This window comes from Papio anubis, chromosome X (assembly GCF_008728515.1).
Source record: "Papio anubis isolate 15944 chromosome X, Panubis1.0, whole genome shotgun sequence".
Classification (NCBI taxonomy): Eukaryota; Metazoa; Chordata; class Mammalia; order Primates; family Cercopithecidae; genus Papio; species Papio anubis.
The window spans coordinates 60,728,737-60,742,301 of NC_044996.1; the positions used below are offsets into that span (position 1 = coordinate 60,728,737).

A 13,565-nucleotide genomic window follows, 5' to 3' on the forward strand; every position below is an offset into this window, starting at 1 on the left:
GATTACCTACCGGTCTGGCGTGTACAGACACAGGTGCCTCGAAGGTTGTCATTGGATAGCCACTGTCAGAAACGCTGTAGGGATCTGAACTGCTTGAGGAACACTTGGAGATAGAATCACAGGCCACAAAGGTGTTATCGAGAGGCAGTTCTTGGATGATGTGGTGCTTCGAATTCAGGGGAGTTTCAGGCTGAATCTGGAAGGCAGGCTGTGGAGAGGCAGATTTGTAGTGTCGGGCCAAATCAGGGCTGTCGGGCTTGAAAGTAGTAGGTGTAGTTACCCAATTGTACTTGCCCATGGTTTGCTCTTCTAGATCAATAGGAAGTTCTAGTGTGATGCTGTTTCCATCATTGTCAACATCATCTGCCTTAGTTTCTTCAATAGTGACAAAGTTAAGCAGCAGGTTCTTAGGGGGATGCTTCTTCTTCTTTTTCTTTTTCTTCATCATTATCATCTGCCTGTTTTCTGGGTTTGGGGTAGCCCATTCGGAATTCTGCTTGTTTTTCTGAGCAGCCTTAAGGTGTGGTGCCTGGCGACATCTTACTACAGCAGTGATGAAAATAACTACAACGACAGTTATGGTGCCAGCAACAACTGCAACCAGGATCTTGACATAGTCAATAGTTGGTGAGGATGCATCAGCTATCTCAGTATTTGGGGTCACTGGTGCTTCAGTGCTTTTGTGTAGCAGTTCATTAATCAGTGTAGCATTGGTCACTGACTCATTCACAAACAGATTGACAGTTACAACACTGAAGAGAGAATCAGGTTGTCCTAAGTCATTAGCTTTGACCAACACTCTGTGTAAACCAAGGTCTGTAACATCACATTTCTCCTTCATTATTATGTTGCCTGTTGTTTCGTTGATTTCAAACAGATCTCTTGTGTTTTCTCCTACAATGCTATAACGAACCTCTGCATTCATGCCAGTGTCATTGTCAACAGCAATTACCTGAAAGACCACTGTGCCTGGATCAGTGGATGGTAGAACCAATTCATAAGAGTAGTTGGAAGGAGGGACAATGAAAACTGGTTTGTTGTCATTGACATCAACCACATTTATGGTTACTTTGGCACTTGAAGAACGTGATACTCTACCACCATCCTCAGCCTTTACATAGAAAGTGTAAGATTCTTGTTTTTCTCTATCAAATGAAATATTTGGTCGGATGACACCAGTTTGTGAATCAATGGTGAAGCCATCATTCTCGTCTAAAATGGAGAGAGTAACTGCAGAATTCTCTCCATAATCAGGATCAGTTACAGTGATTAGTCCCACTGTACCATGTTTTGGAAGGTTTTCTGGGACATAGAAGTTGTATTCATTGTGAGTGAAAGTTGGGGTGTTGTCATTCTGATCAATAACACTTACAAAGACTGTGACATTGCTGGTTAAGGGTGGCACCCCGTTATCTTTTGCCAGAACTGTGAAGAAATACTTTTCCTCTTTTTCTCTATCTAGTTTCTTCACTACAGTCAGCATGCCTGTACGACGATCCAGGCTGAACTCAGGTGGAGCATCAGGGCCTAGCAGGTAATTGATCTCAGCATTAGGCCCAGTGTCTGCATCTGTTGCACTTACTTTCGTCAATTGGATGCCAGGAGAGTTATTCTCAGGAATAGAAACGGTTACTAAAGACTGGGTGAAAACTGGAGCATTGTCATTTTCATCTTTCACTTTGATGAAGAGCATTGCTGACTGATTCAAAGGAGGTTTGCCAGCATCTGCAGCCAGTAATTTAATGGCATATTCTTTTGTGGACTCGTAGTCAAGATATGCTGCTGTCTCCAGGAGGAACTGATTACTGAATACTGGCCTTAATCTGAAAGGGATTTCATGATCTGTGAAACATGTCACCCTGCCATTATGGTCCGCATCCTTATCCGTCACAGTTATGAGAGCAATTTTGGTGTTGAGTGGAATATTTTCTGAAAGAACAACTGTGTCATTGATTGTATTGACGATGTATCTTATGTCAATGGATGGGACATTATCATTGACATCTGTAACATTTACCAGCACCATTGCTCTTGCTGGAACCAATCCACCATCACTTGCCAAAACCAGTAACTTGTGGTTTGGTGTTTCTTCCCTATCCAGTGGTTCTTTGATTGTGATAAGTCCAGTGGTGGTGTTGAGGTGAAATAATCTTTTGGCAATGTTGGAGACTAGATTGCTGAAAGAGAAGTGGATCCTGGCATTTTCACCTATGTCAGCATCTGTGGCATGGAGCTGTGTCACTGAAGTGCCTACGGGAGCATTTTCTGGTATACTGACTTCAATCTCCGTTTCCTTAAATACTGGGTGGTTGTCATTTGTATCAGTAACACTTACTTGCAAAATGGCAGTACTGGATCTTTGAGGAAAGCCACCATCTTCAACCTTTACTTTCATCACGTAGGTATCTTTCTCTTCCCTATCTAGCTCCTTTTGAACTATCAGTTGTGGCATCTTTTCTCCTTCTGGTGTTTCAATGACATCGAGGCCAAAAATGTTTTGACCCTGGAAAACATGCAGTGAAACAGAATTAACTTATGTTCATATAAATTAATATATTAGTATTAATACGAATAATAAAATATGATTTAACTTATGTTAACTTATCTAATGAGAACAATTTTTAGTTTCTTGAAGCCACATAAAAGAGTGGGATCAGTTCAGAAATAGGTGCCAGAAGACTTGAGTTCTAAATCTCAACTCTGCCTATAACAAATGTTGTGACTACAAGCAAGTTACTTTACTGTTCTTGATATTTGCAAAATTAGAGAACTGTGCTAGAAGATGTTCTGGGAAAGGGAGGCTTCAGATTGTAGCATTTTATGATAATAAAGGTAACTCATTTATGTGAGCTATTTAAGTTTTTTAAAATTATGTGAACTATTTCAGTTTTTTAAAATAAATTATTTTTTATTTCATTTTTCCATAAGTTATTGGGGTTCAGGTGGTATTTGGTTACATGAGTAAATTATTTAGTGGTGATTTGTGAGATTTTGGTGCCCCCATCGCTGGAGCAATTTACACTGCACCATATTTGCAGTCTTTTATTCCTTGTCACCTTCCCTCTCTTCCCCCCATGTCCCCAATGTCCATCGTATCATTCTTATGCCTTTGCGTCCTCATAACTTAGCTCCCATCTATCAGTGAGAACATACAATGTTTGGTTTTCGAACTATTTAGGTTTTCAAAAGAAAAAAGTACATAGAATTTTAAAAAGAATCGTCACTAAATTTTCGCAAGATAAATGAAGCTGTAAGTGAATTATCCAAGATTATTCCAAATGAATTAAAATATTTTTTTCTGTAGATTTCAGTTGTCTAAGATGCTTTTTTCAATACCAAAGTAAGCACCGAAATAAAAATATTCTTCCAAGACAACATCATAAGTATCATATATAATAAATACAGCTAAAACCTCTAGCAGATGGAAAAAAATACACAAACTCTGGTTAAAATATAAACTTGTACAAAATACACAGAATTTCAATATTTCCCATAGGAACACACAATTAAAATGAAATTATCTCACAGATTAACAACTCAATGCTATTTTCTTACTTTTTTTTTTTTTTTTTTTTTACCATGCAAGCACAATGAACTAAAATTCACAGATCAAAACCTCAAATTGAAAAAGATAGCTTGGGATAGGACCTATTTTCAATTCATGCCCACGAAGTCACAGTATGGGAACATTTAAAAAAAAATCCCCTCGGCCAGGCGCGGTGGCTCACGCTTGTAATTCCAGCACTTTGGGAGGCCGAGGAGGGTGGATCATGAGGTCAGGAGATACAGACCATCCTGACTAACACCGTGAAACCCCGTCTCTACTAAAAAAATACAAAAAAAAAAAATTAGCCGGGCATGGTGGCGGGTACCTGTGGTCCCAGCTGCTCAGGAGGCTGAGGCAGGAGAATGCCATGAACCCAGGAGGCAGAGCTTGCAGTGAGCCGAGATCGCGCCACTGCACTCCAGCCTAGGCGACAGAGTGAGACTCCCTCTAAAAAAAAAAAAAAAAAAATCCCCTCTCTGAACTACAATAAGATTATCCTTACACACAAATGTAGTGATCTTGCCAGCTCACTGAGGAGAAATGAGAGAGGAGGATTCCTGTCCAGTGTTACTTGCAGCATTATGACAGAGATGAATGAGATAGAAAGGTACTGGAGGGTATGAAGAAAACATCGGAGGAGGACTTTAAGATTCCTATTCATGGGTGAGATATATATATATATATATATATATATATATGCACATATATATATGTATATACACACACATATGTACAGCTAAATAATTTTTAATTCTCTATTACATTTTTAACATAAATGTTGTGGACACGTGGCATGGATTGGCTACTGATCTCTCATTTGTGTGCTGTGTCATAAAAGAACAGGATAAGATCTGAGGTTATAGTTTTGTCATACCACTGTCTAAAACAAGATCCTAAAAATTAGAACCTAATAAATAATACCAGGTTTTCAGAGACTGCTAGAATATATGATCAGTTTATACATTTCAATCACATTATCTTTAAAAAATTCACCTGTCTTATAATTGCCTATATATAGTCTTATACAATATACAAATGCATCTAATTTTTTCCTCTTATGAATTACTTGAAGATATTTCTGCAAACTTTCAGATTTTGGGGGGGTGCTGAGATTCATTTATACTTTTATTCAACTGCAGTGCCATAATATATCTTTGTGGAGGAATAAAATGTTTATTACAAAATTTAAGATGGCATTTCAGAAATATTAATTAAAATCATTAGCTTGTTCCAACGTGTTTTTAAAATAAATTCACGTGAGCTAACCAAAATGTATTGGTTATTTTGTTTTTAATTCATACAATAAATGTGAGCATTCTATTACTATTTTACTCAGAGCAACAATCAACCTGGCTTTTCCTTGATTATATAGTAAGAAAAATATTTCCATGTTATATGTATTTACAGTTGAAAATTGGCAAGCAAAATCTATTATTTCATATACTGCATATTTTAAGAAAAAATAGAATTTCATGACAACAACATTGAATGTAAGTAAATACCACAACATACTATTATAATTTGATCTAAACAAACTTAGTGATTTATGATAATTTAATTTTTGTAATGATATTCCAAAAGGTTTTTAGGAAGGTTCAAATCCAAAATGTCTATTTATGGGTAGAAAAAAATAGTTTCTAAATTGTCCTTCATAAAATCCATGGCACTTAGTACTATTCTTTTAATCCTTGACATTCCAATACTGAGTGGCTAATATGGTCAGAGCATTCTCCTAGATGCCAGGGTTATGGTGGTGAATAAACATATTTTACTAATGTGATAAAAGGTAAGTTCTAGCTAAGGTGAAATAAAAATTAATAACTATGGATTTAATGATGATATTGATACTAATGGATTTACATTAAGAGAATAATTACATTTTTCATAAGAGCTATATCGGGAAATTATAAGTTATTATTAGATGTTGCATAAACAGAAACAAAGATAGTATAGCATAAAAAGAGCAGGTAAAATGTTCCAAAGTTCTTAAGTTTCGGAGCCAATTATCCAATTTATGAATACAATACATTTGGGAAAGCGAATTGTGTCAGTTTTAATTTTAAAATTTATGTATTTATGTTTGTGCATTTCTTGCTTATATATTTAGTTTTTAGTTTTATGTGTTTGTCTGAATTTTGAGTTGGCCTTTGCTTTCCAAAGCAAATTAAGGCAAGCTTGTGTCAGATGAAAAATCCAAGATCAGCATACTCACAGTCTTTTAATTACTTTATGTGAAATGGCAATAATCTTAAAAATATATTTTTCTAATTCTCAAGGTGATAATGAAATGTACATATTAGTTAATGGATAATGTCACCATTGCTCTTCTGTCTTCCACAACTACTCTGTTCAATATGATGGTAATTAGCCCCAACGGAGCATTTAAATTTAGATTTAAATTAAATGAATTAGATTAATTTAAAAAATCAGTTCCTACTTGCACTAGCCATATTTTAAGTTCTCAACAGCTCCATGTGGCCAGTAGCTACTATGCTGGACACTGAAGATGTAGAACATTTTCATTATTGCACAAATTCTATTGAACTGTACTATCTTAAGACATCATATTTTTCTTTAAAAAAATCTATGATTATCCAGGTGATTGCATGCATAACCCCCATTTTTCCAGATTTTTTAGAGTTCTACAAAGACATGCTGAGCAAACATATTTAAACTCAATATTGTCCACAGAATTTGAACAGGAGTTGCCCATAGGTTAAGACATAGATAATTTTCAACAAAATTTTGGTGAGACATCTAAGTTGATGTCAAAGTGTAGTGCCAACATGAGCTTACTATTATTACTGAATGATGATTCCAGGGCTGTTTTCTGTTCAATCTCCGTCAGGAATAAAGAATGACTAACACATGAATCCAACGTCAGTCGTACTCCAAATGTAGTTAGTTCAACTGAGCTCACATCCACATGAGCAATTAAAACATGGAAGCCTTTTGCCATATGTTTGACCATGACAAGAGGACAATGAGAAAAATGAAAAAGAAGATAAGATGTATGGCTCCTTAATTCATCATCTCCCTATCTTTAGCATAGACAAATACTTATATACAAAAAAGTTAAAAGTTTGGGAGAATTGACCTGCACTATCCTGAATTCCAAATCCACTTAAAATTATTTATTTTTGTGTATAGGGGCAAACTGTCTATGTGTATATCTCTAGGTAATTTACGTAAACCTTCATATACTAAAGAATGTGAGTGTAGGGTAATATGGCATGAAGCTTTGTTTAAATGTATAATCTCTAAAGATATAGCACCTGGCATATGTGAACACATTCAGAAAACATTTGTTAGATAAATAAATGCATTAATTAAAGTAGTGGTTCTTATTCTAAAAGATAAAAGAAGAAGAGCAGAATTTGATTGTTCTTAATTCTTAGTCTGTATAGGCACAGGAATACTCTATAACTGTTGACTTGTTTTTTTTTTTTTTATTTTAATAAAACTGTCCAGAAAACAATTTCAAAATTATTTCCTGAAACAACTACTTCTTTTCTGTTCAAAAATGTAATAAAAGCCAAAGTGTCAATTGCTAGTAAAATTTTACATCCTAGTTGTAAAACTTGATTTTCAGAATAAATTATGACAAATACTAAGTGTTGTATGTAGCCAGTACATTATTGAAAAAATACAAAATCCTACATCTGTCATACACGGATACATGTGATCAACAAAGAAAACAAAAATCAGGGAAGAAAATAATATACATGAACTGTAAGCAAGAATCATTTACACATGATATGTTGATTTTTGGATTCTGATATCTGAAATGGCATTGATCTCTAGTATACAAAAGTGCCAATTCAGGTTGAGGTCATGAAAAATTTATGGACTTTCTAATAACCTCATCCTAATAACCTTCATTTGTGAGTGATATATCTTCCTAAATTCAAAAATAAGCTTTAGGATTGCAAACCTAAGGCAAAACCTGCTGAAATAAGCAAGATAAAGCCCTTCTGAGACTTTAATTCTTTGTGAAGATTTGTAAAATCAAAAAAAAAAAAAAAAAAAAAAAGAAAGTTGATGTAGGATGTGAAACTTGCAAGAGAAGTATTTTTTTTTTCTTTTAAAAAATTGATAAAGGATATTCATTACCAAATAAAGAGCCATATATTTTGCCTATTGTCCTGGGAAAGAATTAATGAGACAACTGTAGAAAACATTTTTGACATATGCATGTGCAAGACACCACTTCATTGCCTATTGGAAGGCAATAAATAACACAGCACTTTTAGAGCTATAAATCTGGTACAGTTGCCCAGAAAATGCATACAGTGCCAGTAAGTACTAAAAATAGTTCCAAAGAGATCTAGTTCTAAAACTGATTAAAAGCCATTTACTCTTTAGATCGAGGAATGCTGGTGGAAAGACTAAAAATTTATTTCTGACTTTCACCACTGCTTGATTTATCAATGACTAATCTGATATTTAAATTTTTTGGTCACTTTTCTCTTAATATTACTGATACTTCTTTGGGCCACAGGAATGCAAGAACATAGATTCAAATAGATAACACTACAATAAAATGGCTATTCTAGAAAACATTAAGGAAATACTTTAATACATATTAAATATTATCAATACAGATATAATAGGTATTATCATAAATTCACTTTCATTCCACTAAAAATTTCTTGGTTTGCTATAGGCTGTCTAAAACTATTAGGGGGAATAGCAACTGTTGCTTATATATTCAATACGGTGGTGCCACTTAGAATCTATGCACTACTTCTAGAACATTTATTTCAGAATTCATTTGTAGCCTTGTCAAGGGAAATACAATAAAAAATAGATTACAATAAAATGTTCCAAGCCGTTAGTCACATATCTGCCGATAACCCTAAGGTCACCAAGTCCCTCGCTACTTTAAGGTCATACTAAGGAAAGGAGAGTGATGTGTAAGAAAACATGATCTCTCTTTGAGTAAGAAAACACCATCTCTCTTTGGGTAGGAAAACACTATCTCTCATTGGAAGAAATAAGTTTACATTAAAATATTAATAATAGTATTGCTAATTTTGATAAAGCCACATACAAGGCTTTACATGTATTTTTTTTTTCCCACTAGGACTAGCAAAACCTATTTTGTAGAACAGTACTATTCATAGCATGTGGTTCTCTTTTTTTAATGTTAGTACAAAGAATAGAAATTTATGCTATTGATTTATTTTCCTCTATTTTGTCAGATTTCAAAATTAAGAACAGTCTTTGTTTTTCCCTTTTGACAAAAGAGTAGGCACTCAGGAAGGTTCTTGAAAATGATAGAATTTTTGTACTAAGTTCTGTTTTAATGTGTACTTCCCCCAACTTTGTTTTTATAAAAAATATATAATAAATACCATTTCATTTTTTCTGGCCTTGTGTCCACTATCACTACTCTGGTTCCTCCATCTGAGGGAACAATCAAATGATTGTATTATGTTATTTGGAATATGTACTCAGATCAAAATGTCTTGAAGTGTTAATTTAAATTCACAATGTTTTAAGCTGGAACAAAGGAGATTTAATTGAAGATATTAGGGTTGTTATATCCATGAGAACAGTGAAGCAAATCTATTTTTCAGGTCTCCATTTTTTTTACTCTATTCGTCCCTTGATTTTGAAAAGTCAGCTTTTGGTTTTCAGAAGTAAAGGAAAATCTTAAACATATGACTTAATGTGAAGTATAGAAATGAAACACAAGACATAATCTGATTAATTCTGTAAACATCCTAGCAGGAACCAATCATTTTTTACTAGCACGCATAATAATTCAGAATTCTCTTTTTTACGTGTTTCATTTGCTTGTGCTCACACGTGCACTTGTATTCTCTGTCTCGCTCTTTGACTCTATCTCTGCCTCGCTTCAGTTTCTAAAACCTGCAATGGCTAAGCATGCCTTATACTATAGCAAAACTCTTTAATATTTTGCAAATGTTTAAAATACAAATTGGCCTTGACCCAGAGATTTCATTTATTTGAAAATATTTCCTTTTAAAGACTGTATTTCAAACATGTAATTTTAATCACTAAATGCTTTTAATTGGGAAGATATGCAATACAAATGAAATGCCACTCCTAATTGTTGCTAATCAGCCCTTTTTAGCAGCTGCTCTCTTGTGCTTAAGTTAGATGAGCTGTATTCATGACAAAAATATAGTATATTCAACCACTGAATACTAGTACTAGAACAGACTTCAGATACCATCTAGCCTTACTTCTCCTCTTATGAAAAGGACACTAAGACACAGTAACATTAGGTGACTTGCCCGTGATCACACGGTTTATTGCAGAGCCAGATTTGAAAGTCAAGTCTCTTAGTTTTTAGTTCAATGATTTTTTCACTGAAACATGGTTACTTCTCAAAAGGGAAGTCCTTTTGATGCTGGCAAGAACTCTGTACTCTGGAGAGTTCTCAGTATGAGAAACTCATCAGGTAATTACTGCCCAAAAAGAGCAAAAGCAAAACAAAAACTACTGTGTTTTCTGATCCCAGAATATTGAGCTACTGATAAAAAGATTTCTTCCCTGTGCCCTTCAAAACTACCACCCCTAAAAGTAATGTTTATTGAAAAAAGAAACCAAAGAAATACCATCTAAAATTTTAAGAGTACATAAATAAATACAATTTTAACTTGCCAATTTAAGAATATGAATAAATATTAAGAGTGTTATTATTTCTATGTATAAATTGAGTCAGATTCTCAAAATAAAATTCACCATTACTATTCTTCAATAGCGGGTATAAAGTATTTTACATTTCTTAGAAGATTTTCTTAAAAATTTCTTGTAAAAAGGTCCTTTAAGAACATTCTAAGAAAAGTCCAAAAGCTTTTTATTTTGCAGGTATACTTTATCTGAACTATTGTTTTAAAGAAGCAGGGTAACGATCTAATGGCAAATTTTAATGAAAATTTGTGATTAGGTTAAACTTTAAAAAAATCAGTAATCAAAAATGAAAATATGATCTTTCACTAATAGACAGTGCTGTAAACCTAACTGATTGCTTATTAATGTCAGGAAAATAATAAAACTAGAGTTGCCTCTGGTTCATTGTATGTCAGAGAAAACCTCAGGTAAAGGAAGTCAGTACATAATACAACTTCAAGAAGGGAAAATAGTGTCAAAAATTTAAGGTCATATGAAGGTATTTTACCTTTTAAGTCTCAGGGCTTCTTGAGTGCTTCTAACTCTGATTGGTTCTACCTTCTAAATTGCTAAAAGATCTCAACCAATTTCTTTTGGATCTACTATCATCACAGTCCAGAAATCTCCTTTTCTCCAAAAGAAGATTTCAGTTTCTATATCACATGAGAAGGCCATTTCTTATGTGTCCCATGGCCTCTGACTACTGATTAAATGGATGTCATAATAAAGATGGTGGCAAATTTTGGTGAGAGAAGTTTAATAAATGACAAATTTGTCCACGGATCACATTCTTTTGGAAATGGGTAAGCACTGTAAGAACAGTTCATATCTTTTGCTCTTTAATGCAAATAGAGTTTCAAATTGGCAGTAACTAGTCAGAGATGGCTCGTTCTAATCAAGTCCTTGGTGACTAATTGGAAGTCATTAATGCTATCTATAGTGGGTGAATGACAGAATCTTGTGGTAGATTTTTGTTGTTGTTGTTATTTTTGGTCACTAAAACATTGGTCACATATAGAATGAAAGTCCCACATTTCTCAGTGACCTGGTTTTTTAAAAAGTAGGATGTAGCCCAAGTAGAATCAAACCTCCACAGGTGGGGTTGAGAAGCTGAAGGATGGCACGGGAGAGGCAACAAATTTGGGTCTTTTTCTCCCTTGAACATTTCAAACACATCAAAAATTTTTTTTTTCCCAGTGGAGGTGAAGGACTGGGAATCATAGATGTGTCTTTTTTTTTTATAAATCTGGATTTTAACTAAAATGCATATTCTTCTTTGTTGGAGGTAAGACTAGTCAAGGAATGGGGAGTATGGGATAGTTGTGATATGCATCCAGGATAAGTGATAACTGAAGTAAAAAGAGAAAAGTTTAGGGCAGAAAATATGAGGCCATGCACAGAGGGGCTAAAGAAAGCTTCGGGTAAGTCCATTCATAAGGTCTATCCTGTTGGCCCTGACCCCATGGGATATATCTGGAGATGTTAAAAGGGCCTTACCTCTGACTCATACTTTCCTGCTTTAATTTAGGGGGAGGCAGAATTCATTGCCATTTGTCTTAATAGTTTCTGATTCTGTTTTAGAAGAAAGTACCATGTCTTCTGAGATGATTTCTGACTCTTCATTACCTCTGACTCATCTTAAAACAACTCATTGATAGGACAAATGCCACTAGTTTTCTGTAAGTATAACTACTGTTTATATATTTAGGGATTCTTTACCTACTCGAATTTACTAGAAGTATTTAATATTTCTAGTTAAAATACTATGCCCCATGGCAACGAAGTTAGGAGTGATTTAAGTTATGTTTGGGGTAAAGTTGAATTAAGAGAAACAATGATATTTTTGTAGTACTAGTGATTTTTTTCTTCAAGTGCGGTGAATATAACACTCTTTAATCAGGGCATTGATACAACATAGTCTCTAACCTCCATCCAGAGATTAATTACATGTATGAAATTACACCAAAATTAATTAAAATGATGTACTGAAAGTCAGAACCAGTATTTTACGGCACAACATTCAGCAACTATGTAAGTCATTGGAATAACTAAAATTTCCATTCATAACCAGTTAACCAATTCTTTACAGACCCAGCAAGTGACAAGCTTAAAGACACTGGTCCCAGTTTTGCTCAATGAAACACAGACATTTTTAATGACTGATAGCAGTTTAGATAAAAATGATTATGGGTGTTTGGTCGAAAATATTTTTTCATATGCCACAATACTAAAAGAAAAAAAAATACCATAATAAAAGACAGAGCAAGATGGCAGAATAGAAGTTTCCATTGATCATCCTCACCACAAGGACACAAATTTAACATCTATCTACAAAGAAAAAACACCTTCATAGGAATGAAAAAATCAGGTGAGCACTCATAGTACTTAGTTTGAAATTCATACCCCAAAAGAGGCACTAAAGAGATTAAAAAAATAAAAAAAAAGTTGAATCACCGAAGCCACTTCTCCTCCCCCGACTGCTGCAGTGGCCTCATGGTACAGAGAGTTTCTCTGGGCACTGGGGGAAGAAGAATACAGCATTGTGAGCCATTGAACTCAGTGCTGTTCTGTTAGAGCAGAAAGAAATACCAGACCAAACGCAGCTGACAATCACCCACAGAGGGGGCAATTTTTAAACCAGCCCTATCTGGTGGGGAACCACTGATCCCAGTGGTCCAAATTTGAATTCTCACAAACCTTTCCACCAAGGGCCCAAGTGCTCTAGGTCTCTAAGTAAACTTAAAAGGCAGTCTAGACCATAAGGACTACAACTCTTAGGCAAGGCCTAAGGCAGAACTGGGCATAGGACAGTGGACTGGGGTGGCATGCAGCATACTGAGACACCAACTGGGGAAGCATCCCCTGATCCCTAACCCAAGGCTGCACAGTTCATGGCTCCAAAAGAGACACCTTCCTTCCACTTAGGAAGGAGAGGGAAGAGTGGGGAGGTCTCTCTCTTACATCCTGGATACCAGCTCAGCCACAGCAGCATAAGGCACTGGATAGAGTCATGAGGCCCCCATTCCAGGCCCTAGCTCCAAGATGACATTTCTAGACAGTTGGCTTCAGGTACCAGCATGGCAACGGGGGAGCAGAGCACCAAGTGGGCTTTTGGGGTCCTCAATTCCAGGACACGACCCTTGAGTAGCATTTCTGGACCTGTGCTGGAATAGGGGGGAGCCCATTATCCTGAAGGGTGAATTCCACGCCAGGCAGCAATCACCACAAGCTGACTTAAGAGCCTTTGGGTCTTAAGGGAATATCAGCAGTAGTTTGGCAGGATTCCTTGTGGCCTGGGGTGGCTACAGGGTGAGGCTTCTAGACACATAGAACCAACCAAGATTTCACCAGGAAGAAATTCAAATGCTCAACA

The 13,565-nt window shown here is 35.4% G+C and overlaps 1 protein-coding gene across 3 annotated transcripts in view; it reads right to left on the reverse strand.

The window, feature by feature from the left end:
- Positions 1–13,565, reverse strand: part of PCDH11X (protocadherin 11 X-linked) — a 790,467-nt gene that overhangs the window by 702,235 nt on the left and 74,667 nt on the right. For all 3 annotated transcript variants that reach the window (XM_021933048.2, XM_021933047.2, XM_021933049.2), the window contains one exon: positions 11–2,503. In XM_021933048.2, coding sequence (XP_021788740.2) covers positions 11–2,503 — 2,493 coding nt within the window. The remainder of the gene's footprint in view (positions 1–10; positions 2,504–13,565) is intronic.